The sequence below is a fragment of the Alligator mississippiensis genome, chromosome 1, assembly GCF_030867095.1.
Source record: "Alligator mississippiensis isolate rAllMis1 chromosome 1, rAllMis1, whole genome shotgun sequence".
In the NCBI taxonomy this organism is placed as follows: Eukaryota; Metazoa; Chordata; order Crocodylia; family Alligatoridae; genus Alligator; species Alligator mississippiensis.
Window position 1 is genome coordinate 229,999,123 of NC_081824.1, and position 25,371 is coordinate 230,024,493.

Here is a 25,371-nt window from a genome sequence, read left to right on the forward strand (position 1 = left end):
GTTGCAAAGAGGCAGTTAATCAGTTAATTAATTTTCAAAAATAAAAAATACCAAACACCTCTCCCCCTTCCAAAAAAATCAACTTAATCCAAAGATCATTTGTTTTTTAAAAAGTCAAACATCTGAACAAACTCAGGACATCCTGAAAAATAATTTTAACAATGCAGGTTCACTGCATTTCTCCTTGGTTTTCCCCATCCCTTCCTGGTCCTATTGACATCACCCTGGTAATGGACCTCTGACTTAAGGCCATACTGTACTGTCAGTCCACAGGTGTGCAGACCCCGCTGCTGTCTTTGGGAGTGTATGTGGGTGTTGAGAGGGCATGGCCTGACATTGCTGCCATCTCACATTAGGGGACGCTTCAACTGAAGCTCTCCTGGGCATTCTCCTCTTGCTCAGAAAATGAGTTATACAAGTCCACCTGCTAATTGGGTCTCCCGCAGAGCAGGAAATTGGTGCCTGAATTGCTTTGCAGAACTTTAGTTTTTCCCTCTCTCATTAACCCTGATTTTTCAGCTCTTGCAGGATAATCAAAAAGTGACAGGAAAGAAATTAGACAGCTGGAGATACTTACCAGGAAACTTTTTCATCATATATAAACTGTGGAAGAAATTAAAAAAGACATATTATTCATAACCCACAACAACATACATCAGAGCTGAAAACAGCCCATTACCTGAATGTAAGGAAAGGAGAGGCTGGGTATCGAGAGCAAGTGACACTGGCAGGAGGTGTGGATTCTAAACCCAGTTTACCCACTGAATTGGTGGGTAATCCTGCACTCTTTTGCCATCTCAGTGTCTTCCACCAACAAAAGGCAAATAGATAGTCTTGCCCATGTCCTCTAAGATCCGAGGTGATGTTACTAACAGTGTACCAGGGACGGGGGTGATTTGTCAGAGGTAAAGCAGGTGTGACCCTGGGGGAAATGGTGTTTGGTGACGTCCTCAGCTGGTGCAATGATGTTAATGGATTGATGCCAGTTAATGACTTGGCCCAGGCCTGATTTTCACCTGTGCTGGGCATTCAATCTTCCAAATGGACTTCATTCAAGTTATGTGTGTTAGAAACCAAACTGTTTAACACCTGTAAGCTTCCTGGGATATGGACTGCATCCTGCTCCATGTGCTTCAAGTGCCCTAAGCGCCTGTTCATGTGATAAAAGTGGTTTCGGATGAATTTTGTTAATTTATGCTTGGTTTTGCTCTCTGAAGCTGCATGTTGAAAGGTGAGTGCCTCCCAGTCACCACTAGATGGCCCTCAAATTCCACAGCTCAGGGTATTTCCAGCCTCCTGCCTGCCTTAAGTGGCTGATGAGGCTGAAACAGCGCTGCAGTGTATTTTGTTAGTAACAGGCTGAGGTGCCAGTCTTTCACAGCACTTTCTCTTTTCCTCTGGCTTTAAATGGTCAATATTTGTAACCTGACTGGCTTCCCTGTTGGCCTGTTCCTGTCACCTCCAAGCATAGGTCTCATCTCAAAATAGCTTTCAGCTAAAGCAACACAGTGACATTGTGACGGGCTGCGATAGGTTGTTGTGACAGGGAAGACTCAGTGGCACTTAAAAAGATGACTGTGTGTCTCTGAGATCCTTGCTTGGTATTCTCCTGATGAAGTGCCTGTGTTTTTTGTGGTGTGGTGAAATTCATCCTCCTTGTTTCGCTGAACACATATATGGCGTGACATCTTTTATGTCACGCGACAGCTGGGAGACACTTTGTGATTTTTTTCCCCCTTGTTCAGTTCAGTGTCAAACCACAACTCCGCGCTGTTACAATGTGACCCTGTCAAGTTTCCGGCCCTCAGTGAGTAACATCCTCGTCATAACCTGTGGCCAGGGGTAACTTTGCAAAAGAGCTGTGGGCCAACATCATTATTACAATGCCAGAAATGTGTTTCTCTGGGTCCTGGACCCAGAGTCTCATACCACAGGCACCCCCCTGACTTGACAGCCTGAAAAATGACCCTACCTAGTACTTGGTTTCAACTTTTATTAACAGACTCCCCTTCTGCTCACTCACCCTAAAAACTTTTCTTTGCTCTCAGTTCTACAATGTGATGTGTCAATGGCTAGAGAGCAACCAAAAGGATGGAAATGACCTTTGAAAATCATAAGGGAACAGTCCTTTACCTGTACATTTTGTAAACAGCAACCCCCATTTTGTGTAATATAAACTGGTCCTAATAGTTTCCAGAAGATGTGAGTGTGCTATCATGTATTTCACAAGATATGGCTCACAGTCACATGGTTTCACCTGGCAGTAATAGTTTCAGGGAACAACAAACTGGTTTGACTCCAAGCACATATACATCTTTATGAATAACAGTAAGTAGAGGGTTCTCTTTTTGGCCTAATGTCTTTGAAAGTGTCCCTTTGAATTTAAGAAATATTCTTGTTGTATCAGAAGGTAGCATAAAGAATAACTCTGGAGCAGGTTTAGAAACTAACACCTGTTTTGTCAACCTGTGATATAAAATGAGTCTTTGTAATTTTATTTAAATTGCAAGGAAGTTGTAAGGCCGGTAATCTCTGCTGGTAAATAGAAGTTTATAATAAAGTTAGGTTGGTTTTCACCAACTTTGGACTTTTAAGTGGTTCAATGTTAAATTCCTAACCTTACAGTACCATCAATGTCAACATATTTATTTCCCAATGAGTACACATATGTTTAGGCAAAATGATGGTGGCATGTCACTTCCATGAGCTTATTACAATCTGTTAGAAGAATGACATGAGCTACTGTTTGTATGGAACACCCTCCCATTTTTGGTATTGCCTTGGTATTAAGGCCTTTGAATAAGCAAGTCCTCCCTATCCAACCATGCGTTTAAGCACGTGCAAAGAGTGAAGCTTGTACTTAAGCCCTGTAAAAGTCCACAGGACTTAATGCAAAGCACGTACACAAGTGCTTTGCTGAGCAGGGATGATTCAAGCAATTCTTAAGCGTTTGGTTGAACTGAGGGCTCTGGTGTGTTTGGACACTTCTTGTTTCTGTACATTCACATGTCAAATATAATAATAATCCCATAGGATGCATTTATTCCTGTCCAAGACAATTCAGTATTTAAGTCTAATGATCAAGAGGCCCGTTTTGTCAAAGAAGAAATTACTTGAGGAGTATCTGTCCAGGGGTACCCTGAGAGTGATCACATTTATATGTGAAACCATTTTGTGCTTGCAGTTTGAGAACTGTAGCACTTTTTTCTTCTCCTACATTTCTAGTAAGTGATTTACTTTCATGGTAAATGTGAAATAGTTATTCATTTCAGCACCATTTATTGTTTTTTGAAGGCAAAAGAAAAAGTGTTCTCTCAATTAGAGAAAAAAAGGCAGTATAATTATTGCGTGTCCTCAGCTCACCCTGCATGGGGCAGGGAAAAAGTAGTGTGTGGCAGGAACCAGGACCGTGCAGCATCATATTACACTCTGCACAAGTCTCCCAGGGCTTAACCCATTTGTGTGTGGTTTGAGCCTCTCATGAGAAAGATGCTGTCCAAGTGTGCTGAACTATTACTAGTATTTCAAGTAGGGAGCATGGCTTCAAAATAAAACATCATTAGAGAGAGAGACAGAGAGAAATTCTTTCCTGATTGAAGACAGAGGGGGTTTGTCATTCTGGGTTTATTCTAAGCACAAAGTGGAAAGTTTGCAAGCTTCTCTGCAACTGACTGACACAACTTAAAATTCATATATTAAACGTGGTGTGTTTCTGAAGGTTTTTTTACCTATCAGAACCTGATGCTAAACCTCAAAAGCAAGGAAATGAAAAGCTCAGTCACCTAGCACACAGCTGTCACTCAGCCTCCATGGAGTGACCCCCACTTTCTTCCAATGTGTTTAGACCAGACTTTCCCATTTCGTGCCCCTTCTGTACAGTTCTAGGGCAGTAGCTGCTCAGCTGTGAGGATGTCAGTCCAAGAAGGCTGGCATGCTTTGAGGGCCAGCGTTCAAATCATGGTATGTATGTACTCTGTGGTCTCTGGTGCTCGTCTCTGGATGAAGGTCTCTATCTTACATTGGAAGAATAAAGGGATGAATTTAGCAGCAAAACATAAGTGCCACCACCTCAGTCTGACTCTCTTCTTCCTAATAAGGACATTAAATATCATCCCAGAAAATACCAAGCAAAGGCATTTCTACAGCTGCAGGGAATAAGAAAATTTGAAGGGGCCCTTAATGGTTTAGTTCAGTGGGGTGTGAAGTGTGTCTTACAGATGGTGTGAAGTGGAGTAAGCACTACTAGATCAATTGTCATACGTCAGCTGAGGAGCTGAGCCTTTAAACATTCTAATTGTTTTTTCCTTTTCCCCATTCACTCCATCTCCTTTCATCTACATTCAGTAAATGTTTACTATGAGCTGTATAGAGTAGTTGCTAGAGGAAACACAAGACAGACTTAATCTATACTTAACCCAAACCACAATTAACTATTTAATATTGTCACAGTGAAACAAGAACTCTAGTAATACCTTAACACCTTAAGCCTTGATGTATGCTGTGATCAGCACTAGCTTCCATGGGTTTATAACTGACTCCACCCTAAATTACAGCTGACCAGTGGGCCTGACCTACATCACCGATGGCAAGGATCTGCTGAGAAAGGACCTGGCATAAATTTGGCCAAGAGAGGCCCTAATCTGGGGCAGAAGAGCATGACAATATTGTAGTACTTTGGCGTTTGATTCCCAAGGACTCTGGCAATTCAGTAGCCAGGTAGAGCCACCCTTCATGGAAGTAATTCATAAAAGAAGAAAGAAGAAACCAGAAATCAGATTCTGTTCCACCTACTGGGTACCTCAATGGATTTAATCACCTATGTGTGATCCTATACCACCTGTTCAAGCCCCTGAAAATTCACCCCCATCGGCTGGCCATTAAGTCAGAAAAAGCAACAAAGTGGAGGTGGACTGACCTGGCTTCTGCATTACCTATTTTTCAGGGACTAGAGCAGGGTGGAATAAAATTGCATTTAGATGTGTAAGTCCACTTACATGCCTAACTCCTCTTACATTATTTACAGGTAGAACAGAATCTGGTCTCTTGTCTGCAGGTGCTGGAGGTCTTTGTTTAAAGACCCACCTGATTTTCTTGTTACTTTAAAGGATCCACTAAATACAACATCAGAAGGAATGATTGTGTCAGGCCTCTGTGAGGACCCCTAAGACGCAGCCCCCAGTGTAAGGATGAATCCACCCAAAATTTAAAAAAAAATTGCCCTGCACTGGAAGTGGAAAGGTTACTGACAGGTGCAAAACCTCCACAGTCTCTACAGCTGATTTGCAACTATACTGTAAGTCAAACCCACCACAAAACCTCATCAGCCAAGAAGCAAAATACCTCTTTATATTCATGCTTCCTCTGGATTAAAAAAAATGGAAATAAATAAATAAATAAAGCAGCTGTTATGTTGCATATGTGCCTTTCTGCCCTTGGGAGGTAATTTATTACAATTTGCAGGATTGGCCTGGCTGACTGTTCAAAAACCACATTCCTGTGTGTGGTTATGCTCAGGCTGTCAGAGCAAAGCAGCAGCCTTTGTTTGTTTCACAGATCATTACTAACAATTACGCTGCCTTTATTCTTGTCCCAGTGTTGATGTATGAATTAGATTGAAGATGAGGTATTTTTCAAAAGTTGCACAAGGCTGACCTGGTAGAGTTGAGAACACAAATCACAAACAAGCTGAGACAAATGATCTGCCAGAAGTTTGACAGAGAGAGAGAAATAGAGAGATTGATCTGTGTATCTAGCATATGTGTATGTGGCAGCATGCAGGCCCAGACAATAAAGGTGAAGAGAAATAAATATAGGGCACTTTTACATGTGCTCCAATGTATTTTGATCAGAACACAATGGAGCAGACTCGAGCTAGCTAGAGCGTCCTCATCAGAATGCTCCAGCCTGCTGCAGCGTCTCATGTATTCAGAGTCCCCGCCTTTCAAAATGGCAGCAGGGCACTTAAATTAAAGCTTGTCCAACAAACTTTAGTTAAAACACCCTACCGTCATTTTGAAAGCGGGACTCTGAATACATGAGACGCTGTGGTCATTTTAATTAGAGCAGCTTCCAAGAGCCGCTCTAATTAAAACATACCCCCACACACACCCTGGAGCATGTGTACAGATGCCCGTAGTGACAAAACTGTAATGCTATTTAGTCCAAATCAGACACATTTACGCAATGGAAAAATTAACTTCCCCACTGCAGTCCTGACTTTAGCAGTACAAATGTATTAAATAAAATCTAAGGAGAGCTCTCTTTCTTACTCCCCATGTTTGGTAGGGATTTGATAACTTTAGGCTACATGATCAAGATGGAAATTGGGGGTGACAGACAACAACACAACATGTAATCCGGTTGTCGGAAACTCAATTTTTTTCATTTCTTGACTTTGTTGCAATTATGGCTAGAAATATAACGTTTAACTGATGTAGGGTTTTACACTCAAATTCTTAAGCTAACTTTTTTTCACTGTTTGCGGTCTGTGTAATACTGCCTTTCCCTTTGGACTTGATGGGCACTTTTGAGGGAAAAGGATTGAAAATCACAGCTTTGTTGCCTAAATCTAGGCTCCAGCATTGTAGTAAGGGGATTTTCATAGCTGCTAAATATTTTGGAAAACAAGAAACAAAGTGTTATTGAAAGCATCCTGCACCTTTGATTGCAGGGTTCGTGGCTAGTCATATACCACATGCATATGTGTGAACATGCCTGACACAAAGGAACATTTTGTAGCCATTGACTGATTTCCTTCTTATAGGGGCAAATTATGCCACATTTTCCACAGGGACTTCCTGGTAGCAGGGCCACTGGGGCATGGTAGAGGATTCAGCTACCCTCTCACCTACCCAGAGAGCAGGACAGGAAGCTACTCCAGAGCCTGATGAGAGGTCAGAGCACTGGGTTTCAGAATTAGTATCCCCATGCAAAGTATGGGGCAGTCCAGGCTCTGCAGATTCAGGCCAGCAGTGTTACATCCATTACACTTGGGTTGAGCTTTCGTCTACCACTAAGATGGCTACAAATCATTCTTTTTGTGAATAATACTGATCTTTGGATGTCAGCACAAGACTCCTGGAGTCAGGATCTTACTCCCAAGATTACAGTGTCTATGCTTTAACTTGCCCTTGATGACAATCCTGCTACCGATACAGGTTTTCCAAACAGAAGCATAGATATAATAACCTTAAAAACTTACCACAATGAGTGCAATAACAGACAGTGTATAGTAGCTTGCATCTCTCAGGAGACTCCATGATGACAGTGCAACGACCTGAGAAAGATATGCAAAAAGAGGAAGTGAGCCAGGCTCTTATCAGCACAAGCTGTCACATTAGCAGTAGGTGCCAAAAGATAGACTGTCATTTCATAGCGCAAGCTGGCCCCACACATGTTAGTACATGATACAAGAGATCAGAGCTGGGAAATGCAATACACTACTGAGACTGCTGTCAAGAGATGAGCACAGGGGCTAGAGGGGTTGACTGAATCTTGTGCCTGAATGGTGACACAGTCATGGAAATGAAGACCACTTGGATTGCTAGTCCAGGGTCAAATTCTGCCTCTGTTAAATCCTACCAGTTCAATCATCCTATGTGTTAACGGTAGTTTGTATAGCTGTAACTATAGACAGAATTTGGGCCCAAATCTCTATTCTTTTTATGTTTAACTTCTTTTTCTTTCATAAAAGTAATAAACTTCACAGAAAATACTGTTCAAGTTGCATGATTATGCTCTGAAAATGCAGGAAATGCTAAAGGGATGTGACCATAACTCGGCTCCATTGTGCATATCCACTATGGTTTCATCTTGAATTCCTGTGTCAAATAGTTAAATTTTATAGCATTTAAGCACAGAAGGGACCACTACATCTAGTCTGACATATGTAACATGGGTTCTTAATACTCTTATATTAAGCCCAAAAGATTTTTGTTAGATGCAACAGATTCACTCCTAAACTGGTACAGGCAGAGAACAGGAGAGACTGAGGTGGTACCAGAGCTCTGGCAATGGTGAAGCACTGGTTAATTGAGACATGCCTAGGTTTCCAGAAGGAGAGATGCAATCCATGCTGCAAAGAAAGGTGAAAAAGTCTGGAGGTCCCTGCCAATGTGACTTAGCAAATAATTCCTTCCTAAATCCAAATTTGGTGATCTGTTCAGCCTGGGGCATATAAAACTCACCAGCCAGGCATTCTCCATTTCACCTCAGTGTGCTGACCCACCCTGTCCCATGTTCATCTGTGGTCAAGTTCTGAGGACTCAGAGAATGGTGACAGACAGCACAGACAATATTTGGTCATAGAGGGAAAATGTTTCTTTCTGACCCCTGCGGCTGATGGGCTGAAACCTAGCCTGGATTATAATCACTGTCTCAATGAGATATGAGCATGTTGAAGGCAATACTGGCAATCCTGCTCTCTACATGAAGAGAGGGGCCATGAAGGAGGAGTTGAAGTGCACATTCAGTGATTCTTTAGTAGCACAAGGCTGACTTCCAGTACCCTTAGCTACCGGTGTAGAATCTGGTAGGGATATGTCTTCTTACTTTGTGCAAACCAGGAAAAGAACTCAGGAAAGACACCTATGGCCTTGTACAGACATTCATTTTCTCTTGGGAAAGTCACAGTTCTCCCAGGAGAAACCACAAATGTACAAATGTTCAGGCTTTTTCTCCCAGAGTAAAAATGATCGCTCCAAGAGAAAAATAATTGGGAACAACAGGGTTAAATCATTCCCAGGAGACTGTCTCCTGGGAGAGTGAATGTCTGTACATTCTGTGGCTTCTCTCTGAAGAGAACATAGTCCTCTAGCATTTCCCCTTTCTCTTTCCTCCTCCACCCCCAGGAAGACAGTGTGGTTTGCTGGACTCTGCAGCTCCAGCAGGGAACAGAGAACACAGCCTTCACTATCCCCACACTGTGCTTCTGGGGAACACAGGCTGATCACTGGCAGTCTGGGTCAGCCAACTCAGGGCTGCCCTATGCACTACTACCATCTGTCATCAGGCTGACTAAGGGAGCCTGCACAGCTCACTGAGTTGTGTGTACAGGGGTCCTCTCTGGCTGCACAGTGTCAGCACTGCAAGCTCTCCACTCTTTGGGGCCTCAGCATTTGAATACCTGTAAATGTAGCTTACATGAAGAATGTGCTCGGTTAAGGATGCATTATAGAACAGTGGTAGACAAACTATGGCTTGTGAGTCACATGCAACTCCCAAGCAGTTTAAATGTTACTCTTGAAGAAACAGAAGAGATCACTGGCTCAGGGACATGTGCATCTCCAACATTTTGTGTCCCATGGTTCTCAGCTATGACAAGATTTTGGCTTGTAGCCAGAAGGGTTTGGAAGTTTGGTTGCCCCTCCTCTACAGAAACAATGTAAATTTTCTAGCACCTCTGGACTGTGCATAGTCCTATTGATTTCAGCGGGGCTCTGCAGGGGAATGGAGAGTTACTGGCACAGAAGGCTGCAGGATTGGGTCTTAAGTTTGCAAGGATGTTAGCAATTAAGTCAGTCTCTGATTTAAATCCAGCAAGGTCTGCACAGTGTCTGGGTGTAGAGCTAAATTAGAAGGTACCTAAGGAAATTGAGGCACAAAACAGTGATAGAGATGAACCACTGGTACCCAGGGCAGGGGTTGATGCTCTTTCTCTTGATGTCTTCAGATCCAGACTGGATTCTATTCTGGAAGGGATGCTTTAGTCAAACACACATGACTAGACACAGTACTGGGTAACTGGGTAACACTTAACGGAGAGTGATATCCAGGAGGTCAGGTTAGATCAGTGATTCTCAAACTTTTTAGCCTTGAGGCACACTTCCATAACTTTAATAAACTGAGCAGCATCCCATTTTAAAAAGGAATGTATTTATTATACTGCTTACCTTCCTGAAAAAGGGCTGGGAGAGAGGAGGAGCGACTACAAGGGAGTAGCCTGCCTGCAGTGAGTGGGGGTAGCAGGAGTGGCTGGAAGGAAAGCGCCTATATGTATTTCCTCACCAGAGCCTATGTTTATCTTATTTACCTTCTCTCACTGTCAGGGCTAGTCAGGGCTGGGGCACCCTGTTTGAGAATCACTGGGCTAGATGACCTCATGGTCCTTTCTGGCCTTATACACAATGGATAGGATGAGAGTTCACAACTCTGTGTACAGGACATCAAAAAGAAGATCATATGTCTGGCTAGGGCATGCCAGTTTCTGCAGACAACAGCATATGAGGGAGCAGTGTGGCAACATCAGGTCCAGCTTGCTTTGACTCCCCAGCCTGAATGACCAGGTACCCATGTACAGCTGGGTGAACAGGGGCTGGCTTTTTGTACAAATCCACAATTCATGCTTTTGGACCTGTAGCAAGATGACTTTGCCTCTCTGCTACTGCTCCCAGTACAGGATATAGGTACATGCAAACCATTATGACACAAAATACATTAGAGGAAGCCATGATCCTAGTCTCTGGATTCTCTTCTATGTCAGTCCTCAACCTTCTTAACAGAGTGGATGGGGTGAATTACAAACAGCCAAATGGCTATAACATCTTCAGTCAGCTAGACCAGTGAATCTCAACCAGGGTGCTCAGGCAAACTTGGGTGCTCTGAGATCCTTTGAAGGGTGACACAGCACGTATGAAGAGACAAGCAGGTAAGGACAGGCAGAGGCTCCAGGTGCAAAGGAGAAGAGCAGATAAAGGCAGGCTCCCTGCCTAGTTGCTCCCCTGTCTAGCCTCAGGGGGTAAGCACTGTAATATATAAATTAGCTTTTAAAATGGGGTGCCACTCAATTCACAAAAGTTACGGGGGACAGAATTGAGTCTAAAAAGATTGAGAACCACTGAGCTGGTCCATGATCTATTTATCCCACAGTCCACAAAGCAGAACTGCATCCTTAAATCTTCATTTTCCATTTCTAGAATGCATTTCAGACATTACCTTTGCAAATAGGGTTTCCAGCCACATTTCCAAGTCAAGTTTGTTCATGAATTCAATCAAACAAACAGAAACTTCATTTTCACTTTTTGTTATCTGTAAAAATCCCCTTTTTCCCAGAAAATTGACTTAGAATGTTTTCCTCACATGTGCAATGATTAACCCTTTGGACACTGATACTCTTGCAAGCTCGCAGGCAAGGGAATGATTTACTAGAGAGAGCACACAGCTCTAATTTACATTAGACTGCTTTGCATTAAGGCAGCATAAAGAGACCTTGGAGTGTGTAATGTGAACAGAAATTAGGACCAAAGTATTATGGGGGAGTTTTTCAATGGCACAAATAATAATGAGACACCCAGCTCCCGTTGATTCCCTCCCCACAATCACCACACCACTAGGTTCTCCAAAAATAAACGTGCTTCTTGTCTCCAGACATCTCCTATTATCAATCTAAATGACAACATTTTTTATTGAGACCAATGATGTCTCCTAATTTATGTTGTATTTAAGATATAAAACAGAGGCTATGATCACATGTGGACATTAATGAAGGTACTAAGGCAGTCTGCACAAGCCCTTGGGCTTTAGTCATTTCCCAGCTTTAAAGGATGCATTCTTCCTACTTAAATTCTCCCTTCAGCCATAGCTAGCTTCAGCGTTTGGTTCTTCATGTTTTAACTGTATGTTGCTGTGGAAGAAGGCAGTTATTTTCCAGGACACAGACCCATAATACATCTGTTTAGAAGAGCACACAAACAATGCTGCTGTTGAACAGGGTGGAACATGCTCCATGCCTCTTAAAAACTGGCCACTGTTGTTTCAGTTCAGAAGTACAGGGTGGGGATCCTAGCCACAGATGACCAAGTTGGAAAGAAAGGGCCTTGATTAGTCCTCATTTGAGCAGGTTCAGATCTTGTCTTCTTTGAGTTTTAGCACAAGTTGTCTGTCCCTGATGGATTCCTCTCCTGTCAGCCTAGCTTGAGTGAGAGCCATTGTGCTGTACAACTGCCCCGAGGCAGCATGGTGTCTGCTGCAGAAGCACAGCATAGCAGGTCCACACTGCATTTCTAGCTCAAGTTGTGACAGCATGCAAATATCAACCCATGCCTTTCAAGTGGCCGGATAGCTCAAGTTGGTCCCTAATCCAAGCTGGAGTTTTCTGAAGGTGAATGGGAGTGGGGCTAGAGGTAACTCTTGAGTCACACTTCAAGCTAAATGTATAGTGAAGACAAGCCCCAAGAATGAAGACAGGCAATGCATATTCAATACAGGGTAAAACAGGATTGCTGCACAGTTCATTTAACTCAATGCCTCTCAAAGGCACTGAAGTCGGAAGAAATTTTGGGCACTGAGGGCCAAGTGAAATAGGAACTGAGATCTTGGAAGTGAAAGGCCAGTGAAAATCAAGTACTTGGCTTCATTAAGCGCATCAGAAAGGCAGAATAAAAGCAGCTGTGGGGCCATACCATCTTCATTCATCATCAGCTGAATGCTGCCCCAGGTTTTTCTGCAGCCCTGAGATGCCCCCATAGCTGCACTGTTTTCTCAAATCTCTACCCTATTTTCCATTTCTAGAATGCTCTACAGATATTCTGGGCCTGATTCTTGATGGGTGTAAATCAGAGCAGCTCCTCTGACATGAATGGAAATTGGTCAAATTACACCAGCAGAGACTGTGGCTGTACCTTTGTACACGTGTTTTCCCTCTGTATCCTCCAGTCATGTTCATGCATGAATTCAATTAAACCAAAGGCAGCTTCATTTTCATTCTACGGTATTGATATAAAGGTTCCTGTTGCACAATAAAACAGTTTCCCAGGATTTTCTACTGGTAACCCTTTCAGTATTGATGTTTTCCAGGATGCTAGCAAGACAAATATTTCAAGAAGACTTATGTCCATTTCTTATTTCTTTTAAGACCTCCCTATACTGTGGCCTTTTGGGCACAACTGTAATACATGCCCATTCACAAGGCCCCTTCACACTGTCAGAGCAGTGTAAAAAGCTTAGATGAGACTTAGAACCATAAAATCCCCGAGTCAGGTTGGATTTGGACCAGCTGAAGACCTGTTACTGCTTGAGTGTTGGGAATGTATATTATGATGGGATTTTTCAAGCGTAAATTCCTAAAGTGAAATTCCTAAACCCATATTCTGCTGCATGGGTAAGAGCCTTCATCTTGTATATTGGACCCTCCTCATCTGATTTTATGCTTTCAGTTTTATAAGCATTTATAAAATTATGTTCCGTTCTGCTCCAGTTTCCTTTAATGCTGCACTGTGTCCTGTGTGCCTTAGGATATATACAGCCAGTTGCCTCACCCAGACTATGTTCACATGGTTTACTGTAAGGTGCTTAAATGTAGACCAGGAGTGGTGTGTACAGTCAGGAGCTGCTGCCTGGAGCTGCGCAGGGAGCCTGATGTAACTGAGGGTTGGGGTAGGGGCTGGCAGGTCTGCGAGGGATCCACAGAGGGGTGTTGACTGGTTAGCTCAGTCAGTCTGGGAGATGGGAACAGCATCACCCTGGGGCTGGGGCAAGCAGCTGGATTTTCCCAACCCTGGAGCTGTGCTTTGAATGTGTGCAGGCATTCATGAGATTGGGTTAAACCTTTCCAAAACTAGGTTAACCCTTTCTTGATCTAAGTTAGTGCAGCTCCTGAGGTGCACTAACTTAGATCAGGCAGGCATGCTATTTTGTGGCCAAATGAATCCCTCTGAACTCATTAAATTCTCTGAACACCCCCCGGGCACCACCTAGGATATCAAGGAATAACGTCCACAAATTGATTGAGAGTAGGTTCAGTCTTGATATCAGGAGGCATTACTTTACGGTTACAGCTGCCAGGCTCTGGAATGGGCTCCCAAGGGAGGTGGTGCTCTCCCCTACCTTGGCGGTCTTCAAGAGGAGGTTGGCTAGATATCTGGCTGGGGTATTATGATCCCAGCACTCGTTCCTGCCCAGGGCAGGGGGTGGACTTGATGATCTGTTCAGGTCCCTTCCGACCCCTAGAAACTATGGTTGGGCATTTTGTTCAACTTACCCCTGGTTAGGTTGATCAAAATGTAACACCTGGATGTACCCTTTGTGGGTAGAGTGGGAGCTGTATAATTTACCAATCTAGGCATTAGTATTACATCTGTGTGTAGCCGCATTTCTGCAGTTTCCTGAATAAAGGAGTCTACTGTCTGTCTGAAACTTTTACTTAATAAGTACTCTTTCTAGCAGAGGTGTAACAGGCTGGCTCCATGCCCCATACCCTGAGCAGCAATGGTATATCGGGCAGTACCAGCTGCCATGCTGCCAGCAGTAATGGAGCAGGCAATTGCCAGCTGTGGCAGTGGCTACTTTTGCCCCTCCCCCTTCCTTAAGATGATGTCCATGTCTATAACCCTGGACACTCCCTTCCACTTACAATATCACTTCCTTGGTATAATGGGTTTATTCTTCAGTAATGCAGTATGCCATATCAACAGATACACAGATGTTTATTGTGTATTGCTATATACACTTACAGGGTATTTGTACACGTGACACCATTAACACGTACACGTGACAAAAATATCACTTTGTGTGGCTTAATGGCATCAGAATATACGTGTACAAGACTTTTGGGGGTTTTAAATGACTTTGCATCGTTGCAAACTAAACTACAACTGCAGCTGTCAGCTTGCCCCCGCAGCCGTGGGGGGTCCTGGTCCTTCTTGCCACAGTGGCAGTGCCTCATGGGGCTGTCCAGGTGGGCTGCTAGCAGGCTGGGTGCTGCTCCAGCTTGGGGTCGGGGAAGAGTTGGATCAGGCTGGGTGCTGCCTCTGAGCAGGGGCAGCACTTCGTTTGCTAGCAGCCTACCTGGGCAGGCTTGGGGGGACACTGCCACTGTGGAGGGAAAGACTGGGGCCCCCCAGATTTCAGGGACTGCTCGGCCTGCCCCTCCCAGCCACGGGAGAGGCTGGCAGACTCCACTGAAAAAAGGATCAGGCCCCTTGCCGCTTCTGCCTTCAGCAGATGCTTGCTGAAGGTAGAACAGTGAGGGGCCTGATCCATTTTTTTTGTTTTTGGTGGAGCCTGCCTGCAGCTGGGGGGCAAGCTGCTGGTGGGTTGAGGGGCCCCTGAGTTGCAGGGAGCCCTGGTCCTTCCCTCTGCAGCAGTGGTGCCCCCCCCCCGGGCCACCCAGGCAGGCTGTTAGTGGGCCAGGTGCTTCCCTAGCTTGGAGGCAGCACCTGGCTTGATCCAAGTGTTCCCTGAGTCTGCCTGCTGGAAACCTGCCAGGCACTACACCCCAGGCGGGCTTGGGGAACAGTTGGATTGGCCCAGGTGCTACCTCTGAGCTGGGGTAGCACCCAGCCCGCTAGCAGCCTACCCAGGCGGACCTGGGGTGCACCACCACCATGGAGAGAAGGACTGGTGCCCCTACAGCTCAGGGGCTGCTCGGACCACTGGCAGCTCACCCTTCGGCCACAGGCAGGCTCTGGCTCTGACAAAAAAAAAAAAAAGAAAGGATCAGGCCCCTCACTGTAATGTGATGGAAAAATTGAAATGGTGGGTTTCAATTAAAAACCCACCATTTCAATTTAGGGGGCATAGAATTAAACCTTGGGGCTTAAACCCCCATCACATGTACAAGTGCCCACACTTCTAACTCGGCCTGGAATCTGAAAGTCAAGTTGGCTTCTCTCTGACTTGTTGATCATCATCAGCAGTAATGACCTGCTTGGGGTGAGGTCCACCAGCGTGCACCTCTTTGCAATCCCAAGCTCTTCAGATTCTTCCCTAAGGCCTGGAAACCCAGCAGGTTTATACTGGCATTGTACTGTTATAAAAGAGGACAAATGATGCAATCTCCTAAACTGGAGTAAATATGCTGAATCTAGTGAAGAGTTACCCTGAAAGAATCAGAAGTAAGTCTCTACTGGGATAAGTCACAGTGGTATAGGTACCACCTGCCTGAAACTTGCCTCAGCTGGCCCAATTGGGGTGATTTCAGCCTCCTTTTTTAACACTGGGATGGAGATGAGAATTTGGCTCCATATTCCTCTGAGTTATAAAGAATTTCATTAGAGGATTCACCTGAATTGTAGTTACTATACTGTAGATGTTTCTGTTAAAAAATATCACCTGCACCTTCTCTTTAGGACAAATCCCTAAAGACTTACTGTAGAAAACATGAAGGGATGTTTCTTTTTTAAACACTTTACACTGTCTGCTTTACACATCTTAATGTATCTAAAACACAACAATTAATTTTGGGGGTTGCACTTAGGTTATGTGCTGCTACCATGGTAACCAAGGCAGTATAAGCATTGAGCTGTCAGTCGACTCTGTATGGACAAGCTGTCCTCTGGGATTGATTCCAAGTGAACTTGCTGCCCTTATTTAGCACCACAGGGTGTCCCAGGGTGAAGACATCTAAGGTGAGTGACACCGATACCAAGGATAACATTAATGTGGAGAAGGGAAAAAAGCTATTGCAAATAGAAAATGCCCTTTTTTCAACAATCTAAAATGTAGATTTTAGACTGTTCAGTTACTGGCAAGAACAACACAATAAAGGAAAGATGGACAAATAAAAGGGTAGATTCTTTTCAGTCTACAAGGCACCTAAGAGGACTTAGGTACCTAAGTGCAATTCTATTCCACCTAGCTTAAATTCAGTTCATGCAAAAGATGGGCGGGTCTCCTCCTTATTGCTTTTTTGTGATTCAGTCTTAAGGATCAGATGACAGCGTGTTACAAAAGTAGTTGTGTTAATGGATGTTAATGACTTAAATACATGAAACTGAATCACACTTAGGCACCTAAGTCCATGTAAATGCGTGGAACAGAACTTGGGCCAAGGTGCACAGAGGCAAAAGGAATTAATTAGCGTGGCAGGATGGCAGTATTACCAGATAAAACTCAGCTTGAACTAGTTGTCATTGCTGTCAAGACCTTTATTGCCCTGGTCTTGCCTTAGAGCAGTGGTCTCCAGCCTTTTTAAGTAGGAGATCACCTTTGGCATTTAAAAGCGACCCAAGATCTACTGTGTGCTGCTGCCACCCCTGCCCCCCCTCCCAGCAGGTAAGTCTGTGGGGGGGATGGGGGCAGATTGAGGCAGAGGGAGAAAAAATTATTTGGGGGTGTGCCTCCCCAGCACATAAGTCCCACACAGCTGGGGCTCCACTGAATTTACCCCTGATCCTGCCTCTGCGGCACTGTCCCTCACCGTGAGGGCCTTGATCTAGCCCCTGCCCCTTCCCTCCCCCACGGACTGACCTGCTGGGCTGAGGCACGTGCTTGCATGCACGCAAGTACTCAGCTCCCCACCCCAGCCTCGGATCGACTCCAAGATGCTCCAACATCTACCGCAAGAGACTCCAAGATCTACCGATGGATCAAGATCTACTGCCATAGAGTTTCATAGCAGTCAGGAAGTACCTAGAAATCTTGCACAACTGAGCCTTCTTCAGTTATACCTATGGCTGGGGTTGGGTATTTGACTGATCAAATAAAATTAATTCAATTGACTGGTGAAATATCAGTCAAAAATTGTAAAAAATTGCCAATAATTCCAAATAATACACAGAAAAAGCACATTTTTTTCATTTAGAAATGTGTCAAAAAACAATAAAAAATCATATTTCTGTCAAGCAAAGTACAAAAAATGTAGTTTTTTTTTCTCCCTAAAATGGCTACAATCTTTGACTAGTCAAAAAATATGCAGTAAATTGATCAGTCAACTGACAATATTTGACTGGTCCACTGACTGGCTTGCCAACCATAGCTGTGGTAGAAAAGGAATGTGTCATACCAGTAAGAGCAAACTCTGGACAGAACTATGACCAAGTATTCATTTTGTTTCAACGTTGTCCCAACCTTCTGCTCAGCACAAAGAGGCCTTGCAAAACCCACTTGCCACTGGGTTACATGGTGGCCTCATTTGTGAGAGAAGTCCTGAGTGTCCAATCCCAGACAAGCTCCAATCAGGTGATAACCATCCTCTTGGCTGGCACACATGACATTGAAATGGTGACCTCCAGTGCTAGACAGACAAACTGAGACAGCCTGAGCCAAAGAGCTCCCTCCTTGGAACATTCTGAGCCCTGTGATTTAGGCACCAGTAACAACCTGAAACACACATCAGCCAGTTATAGTGTCCTCCCTATGTACAAGAAATATAGTGGTTCAAGATGCAGAAGACCTCCCTCACCCACTGGTGAATGCCAGTCTATAAGGTTTTTATTAACTAATGGATATTTCTGGATAATATTCCTACCATAAGCTCTTCATGAAAGGAACTCAGGTATACTGTAGCATAATGAGACTGCAATTCTGCTATACAAAGATAGATAGATAGATAGATAGATAGATAGATAGATAGATAGATAGATAGATAGATAAAATTACGCTGTCTCTGTAAGTTTTAGATTCAAGCAAAAGGAGTTAAGGTTGCACCCGACTGACTTTCTATTTTAAACATAATTGTTACTCCAAATCAAAAGAGAAAGCCACATTAGTTCCAAAATGCATAGGTTAGATAAGATACAGAGGGAGAATTTCTCTACAGAATTTGAAGTGAATCAGCTGAGGGTTTTTTGAGTTATGACTGCCTAAAAATAGAGCTCAGTGGAGTTCCAAAGTCCTGCTAACATTTTTTTCTTTGTGGGGGAAAATGAACAAAGGGACAAGAGAGAGAGAGAAGCAAGATTTAGTTACTGCTCCTTCAATTACAAAAAAATATTAATATTTGAACTTGAAGGTATGGCTTAGGACATGTGTGTGGCTGGTATTAGTGAAGCACGGAACAGGAAGGCTGGAAACCTCTGTGTTAACCCATGTTGTTAAGGCAGATTTTAGAGCGTGAATCAATGACTAAGGAAGATCATCAATTGAGAAGAACAATAATATTCAATGTACCTACCTCAGTGTAACTTATAATGATGTAGATTTACCCTAATTTTTCCAGGGGTAAAATAGTCTGGGCCAAAAAAAAGTTACTTCAATGGAGGATTCACATTTCCTATCCTTTCCTTGTTGACACTGGCCAATTACACTAGCGCCATCTAAGTCAATAGCTCAGTTGCCCGAGTTCCTGTGGTAGGTTTGATAGGTCCTGGGCAGTATTTCCATACTTTCTTGGCACATCTCATGAGACATTTACTGCAAAGTAGATTAATTAGCTCTGCAGTAAATGTCTCACGTATACACATGCAGTCTTATTAGGCAGCAGGAAATTAATTAACTCTGCAGCACTGCACATGTAGATGCTGACAGAGCTGACTGGGGCACGAGGGTACTTCAGTGACAAAGTTGCCTGCCAGTTAGCCCTTCACTGGAGCACCCTCATAACTCAGACAGCCCCTCTACAGTACACTGAGATGGGTTGGAGCAGCTCTGGGCTCTCTGCCAAATGGGGCTGCTCCAACCCAGCTCAACACGCTGTGGTCACACATGCACATGTAAATGTGGAGCCTGAGAGCAATAAACTGGTACAATGAGTGCTGGAGTTTATTGCTTCACCTTAAAGCATGTGTAGATAAGCCCCATGATTGTCACCAATTCGCTTGCCTTTGAAAGTCTGGGAATTAGATGATGCTCTAAAATCAGGATAATTAACATATTATTTTAAAAATACATTATATCTCCCATTTTTTTAACTTTGCTTTCTTTTCCCCTGCATTCTCTCCTCTCTTCCTCTGGTGATTTTTTCTTTTTGCTTTTTTCACTGAATCCTGGATTCCCTGCAGGAGCAAAGCACTAACACTTTACTCAGGGAAGCATGACAGGGGGGGGATCTGACTTGTTTTCTTAGCTTGGTTCCATTCTGAGACTTTCCAGGTGTGAATCACTTCTGCAGAGGGAAACCTGATACATTTTCCATGGTGTCAGCTCAGGAAAACAGCAGGCATAGGCAAACTGCTAGGACTCAATGCTTTGTCAGGACTACTGTCCAAATGAAACAATGGGCACTACCTCCCCCCTTCCAACCAACCCATGCTTCCAACTATTACTATTATTTGTATTACTGTAGCACCTAGAAGTTCTACCTGAGATTTGCTCCATGGTGCTAGGTGCTGTACATTCATATAGTCAGAAAGTTCCTGCCCCAACAAGCTTGCACTTTAAATAGATAAAGAGGGGAATATTATCCCCACTATATGGATGGGGAACTTGGAGGCACACAGAGACTAAACAAGGCATCCCAGATTGCCTAGACTTTGTGGCAAAGCCAGGAAGTAGACCCAAGACTGCTTCCTAGCTGATATGATCTAGTTGGGGATGGCCCTGCTTTGAGCAGGGGATTGGACTAGATGACCTCCTGAGGTCCCTTCCAACCCTCATTTTCTATGATTCTATGACTGCTAGTGGTATGTTGACAATTCAGTACCAACGTATGATTGCAGTGTGTGTGACATCTGAGATAGATTCAGACTAATTTGTGTACTAGGAGTGGTCTCACTGCAGCAGCATAGAGCTAAGCAGGGGCTAACAAGTCCTCCTGCAAGCCCATCTAAGCATCGGCTGATGCCTGTGCCACCACACCTACACTGCTTTTAGCAACTGACTTGGCTTACATGCATCTCCACAAGTTGCAGTCCCACCTTGGCATGCAGTGTAGACATCCTCTGAGTCTCACTCCAGTGCACTACCTACAAGATGGGTGTTCCTCTCCATAGGATATGCTGCTCTGCCATGCTCTTCCTGACTAAACCTTTCCTTCAAACTGGTGCAGAAACCCAGCTCCCGTGTCTCCCATCTGGAAGGGACCAGGGCAGATGTGGCACCTTAACTGTTTTTGCAGCCAGCTACACATTCCAGCTCCAAAAGGGCTGGCTGGTGTCATATGGGGTGCTGTATACTTATAACGCAATTAAACATTTGTGGCAATGTAGTTAGCCATTGAAGCAGGACTGCAGACAAGAAATCACTCGAACCTGTCAGAGCTGTTTGTGACAGATAGGGCACTGGAGCATGAAGAGAAAAGGAGCAACTTGATCATTTAAGATTCCTCAGAAAATCAGCAGACCATGCTTGCAGCCTCACACTGCCCCCTATGCACTGCTTACAGGCCACTAAGAGAGTACTGATTGCTCCTATCCTCCTGGCTGGATTAAGTTTACACTAAGGAGTACCATGATATTAAGAGCAGCTGTAATAGCCTTCCTCCCTACAGCTCTACACAGATGGGATGAAGGGCCATAGAAGTTCAGAAAGGGAGTAGCAATCCCTAGGTAGAGAACAGCCCCTTGCAAGATGGTGGGCAGGGAGACTGGAGATTTCTAAATGAGGCATATTTCATTTGAAGCCACTGTCAGCTGGAGCAGCTTAGAGCAGCCTGCAGGTTGGAGATGGGCAGAAAAGTGGCTGCCACAAGCAGGTTCTTGTCTCTTCTGCTGCATTCAAACTCCTGGCCCAAGAGTCAATTATTAAGCTCAGGTAAACGTGACAAGTCACTGTGGAACTGCCACTGCCAGTCGTGGCTTTTTGTCTGATAGTCTCTTTACACAGGGATGCTGGTGCCTGCTGCTTCAGCTCATGGGTTTATCAAGCTGGACAGGTGTATCAATGTGCCCAACTTCCTAGGGGATGCAGGTGTTGGCTCTCAGTGTATAAAACACTGTAAGTGTATCCCCTGTCTGTGTGCATGCCCCTCCTGCCCTTTTCAGTATGATTTTTTCCATTCCTTTTCCTTCTCCCCCTTATCTTCCCTTGCCTTCCTAGTGAAGGTCGATCAGTGGTAAACACTGGCTTGAAATTTTGAGCTTTGAAAGTCAGCCTTCTAATCCTGTCCCTCTATTATCCCCTTGACACACACAGCACAGATCTGCAGGTACTAGGAGCTAATACTCATTTTTTAATACCAAGGGGCAGAAATTCTTGGCCAATGGTGTCAAGAGATTAAAGGCAGAACCCAAAGCAATTAGTGCTAACACCTTTCCCAGATCAATAAACAGCCACCAACCACTTACACTGAATTTCAGAGTACTCACCCCTGTCTCATTGGGAATATTCCTTTCAATGGGGATGCTAATGTTGGCCCATGGAAGACATTTCGTCCCTGATGGCCTGTGATAGAGCAATTGCTATTTGGCAGCATGTATTCCTAATGAAGGCTGGAGAACTTTGGACCTCATTCAAGGAAAGCTCTAGTATCTCTTTAATTGGCCACAGCTTTAGCACGAACAACACTCAGAATTTTGTACTGATCATGGGATGAGGATTTCACTGTATTGGATGCTGCATTGGCAGCTCTGTGCTAGCATTCTCAAGGGCGACTTCAGTTAGCCATTAATTACGATAATGCTACAGGCTCCCTACCAAGTCCCGTGCGTAGACATGAATGTCTTACTGCCCTAACTAGAGAGACGTGTTTTGTTAGCCCAGGCTATATCAGCCTTGGGTTTTAGTTTTAGAGGACTTTGGATCAGTCCTTTGTGTGCTGCCTAGTACAACAGCAGGACATGGGCAACAGGATTGGAAACCATGTGATTGGGTTCTGTTCCTGACTCTTCCTCTGCATGTGTAAGTGACTAGAGAATTGGGTATGCCTCTGGCTAGGAACAGATGTTGCATTTGTCCTCGGACAAGTTGTGCCTGTGTTTGTCCCAGGACAGAGAAATCCTGGGATTGGTGTGTACACACATTACTCTTCTTATTAGGGTTTAATGAGCAGCTGAATGCAGTGCTGCCTTTCTGCCACTGATTCTATGATGAAATCCCAGGATGACTGTTTAGACATGCTTTGCAATGTTCCAAGACAAACTGTTAGGATTTCTTATCCCATGAACCATTTTAGGGTTTGTCCCAGATTAAAATGATCTGAATGATCGCACTTTGCCCTAGGATAAAATAATTTCTTCTGGAAGAAAAGAACATCTGTTTGTAGCCCCAGTATAAAGCAGGGATAACATTGCCTCCTGTGCAAAAGTCCCTTGTGAAGCTAACTGAATAATGCTAGAAGCTATGTAGAGGTAGGTGCTAGGCAGGGTTCTCTGAATGTTTTTTTTGACATTCACTGGCTCAACAGCCTTCACTTTTGGTATAAACAGACATTGCCAAATGACACAGATCAGTTGTACTGGGATGGTCCATTCCTGTGGGTGAAACAAATTGCCTGTTGTCCTTCCCATTGTGGAACAGCAGGAGATGCATTCCCTCCTTACCTAAACACCCCCTAGGGAATCTCCAGGGCTCATCTCTGTAAACAGGAAAAGCTAGGGTTCCCTGCTTACAGAGATGTGCTTGGGGAATCTCTCAGGTGTGTCTCTTGACAGATGACTGGTTTATGGCAGGAGAGCACAGGCAGCCCTAACTTGCCCACTCTCTCCAGCCACTCTGGGCAAGCACTCCTAGGGCTTCAGTGGCCCCAGGGAATGAGAACTCTCAGAGCACATAGGATCAGGTCCCTGAGACCCTGGGAGCACCTGTCTGGGGTCCCCCACTGGGGCTTCCTCAAACACCCATCAGCACTCCAGTGTGGTCCTGGGTCTGGGGCTGCAAATCAGTTCATTGATGGCCCCAGCTCTGGGACCTCACAGAAATGTCAAACTCATTTTGGTGTTGTCCTGGGCCTGCGACTGATAATCAGTTGATTGGCAGTCCCAGGGCTGAGACTACCAGCCTCGGGATCACACTGGGGCAAGTTCTACAGTCTGATATGGTCCAGGGCTGGAAGGACAATCAGCTGATTGGTGATCTCAGCCCTATGACTCCACCAGAGTGAATTTGATATTTCTGTGCGGTCCTGGGGCTGAGGCCATCAATGAATCGATTCTCAGCTCCAGCCCCAGGACCACACTGGAGTGCTGACAGGTGCTTGAGAAATCCCCAATGGGGGAACCCAGACACGTGGTCCTAGGGTGCCAGGGGCCCAATCCTGTGTGCTCTGAGAATTCCCATTCCCTGGGGCCACTGAAGCCCTAAGAGTGCCTGCCGGGCTGGCTGGAGGACATGGGCAGTTATGGGCTGATTGTGCTCTCCTGCCATAAACCAAGTCATCTGCTGCCATGAAGAGACACAAATAATAACACCTATGCTGTAGCCATAAATTTGGGGCATTTGTGGTGCAACAAGGGGATGGATGTCCATTTGCTTGGCCTCTGTGCCATCATAATTTTTTTTATGGCAGCCTAAAGGCGACATCTATTTCCAGCCTTTGTCAAGAACAGTATGGCATCTTGCTTTGCATGGTCAGATATTCATTGCAATCACTGTAAAGATTTTACATCGCTTAACAATTAGACAGAGTGACTAGCAGGGTGCCTTTCATTGAAAGGTGGCCTCTTCCTATTTGTTCTCAAGCTGTCCCAAGCACAGTCTCTCATAACAGCTCCATTCAGGGCAATGAGACTCCACAGCACACTCCACCAAGAACTTTGGGCACGTGGAACAAACAGACTCAAAGTCTATGTTTGATTAGCGTTGTACTAAGTCACCACTTCAGACTCTAACTCACCCCTGGCATCAGTCACACAATGCATCTGGAAGCAATTGTAAAAGGAAAAATAAAGGAATGAAACCTTGCTGTTAGTAGGAACTGTGGGTATTTCTAAGGTAGGCTCACCTGACAGGGCTTGGTGGGGTGTGAGTTTCTGAGTTGCAGCTATGACTTCTGAGAGGCTAAATGTGTCACCCTACCTCCTGTACTCCCCTCTCCCATCTGTGTGTTTGTCCTCCTCTGTGTGTTTAATCTGGTTGGCCTTGAGGCATTACAGGCAAAGTATGTCTACACCATTCCTGGAATGCTCTTCCACTGTACAAAGTGAATAGTTCTTTCACGCAAGTTCCAGATTCAGGCTCTTTCCACCCTGCTGACTGCAAGCAAAAAATATACAGGTAGTTGACTCTATAAAGAATCCACTTAAAAGAAGGTGTAGAGCTGTGTATGAAGTATGTGTGTGTGTGTGTGTGTGTGGGTTTGTGCTGGAGATAGTGCACTGTCATGAAATAAGGACCTAAAAGCATCAGACACATGCCCCACTTTCTGCTGCTGGTTTCAACCTACTAGCAACGATTGTAAATGAAAGGCCTCTCCACTGGGCTAGCCATCCCCACCAGATGCAGGGCAGCAGAATGGTTCCCAACAGGGAAGGCAATAGGGTGTTTTGTGGCAGGTGCTGCTATCATAGCTATTCAATACAGTATTAATTCTGTCTTTGCACTCCCTTGCCCTGCCCCCACTCCCAGCCAATCTGATCTGTGCGGGAGCATGCAGTGAAGCTGAACACGCTACATTTGTGCTGCACAGATGGAGGCTGAGCTCAGGTTTCTAAATGCTTTTCCATATTGACTAGCATATTACTGGCCATCAATGGTAATTTACGAGTGTTTTTATGTCCTGAGATTTGCAGGGCGCACACAGTGTCCATCTCTCTAATCATCTGAGGCAAGATACACCCCTATGAATCTTTTTTCCATGCTACCTCTGATTCATAGGACTCAGTCCTAGGAGTGAAGGCAAAA

The 25,371-nt window shown here is 44.5% G+C and overlaps 1 protein-coding gene across 5 annotated transcripts in view; it reads right to left on the reverse strand.

Moving 5' to 3' along the window:
* SLC24A3 (solute carrier family 24 member 3) overlaps window positions 1-25,371 on the reverse strand; it is a 452,298-nt gene that overhangs the window by 68,106 nt on the left and 358,821 nt on the right. For all 5 annotated transcript variants that reach the window (XR_002091321.2, XM_019491036.2, XM_019491034.2 and 2 more), the window contains exons 7-8: window positions 7,202-7,276; window positions 578-603 (exon numbers count right to left, since the gene is read on the reverse strand). Coding sequence is in view for 4 of the 5 variants with exons in the window: in XM_019491036.2 (XP_019346581.2) it covers window positions 578-603; window positions 7,202-7,276 (101 nt within the window). In the remaining variant the exon portion in view is untranslated. The remainder of the gene's footprint in view (window positions 1-577; window positions 604-7,201; window positions 7,277-25,371) is intronic.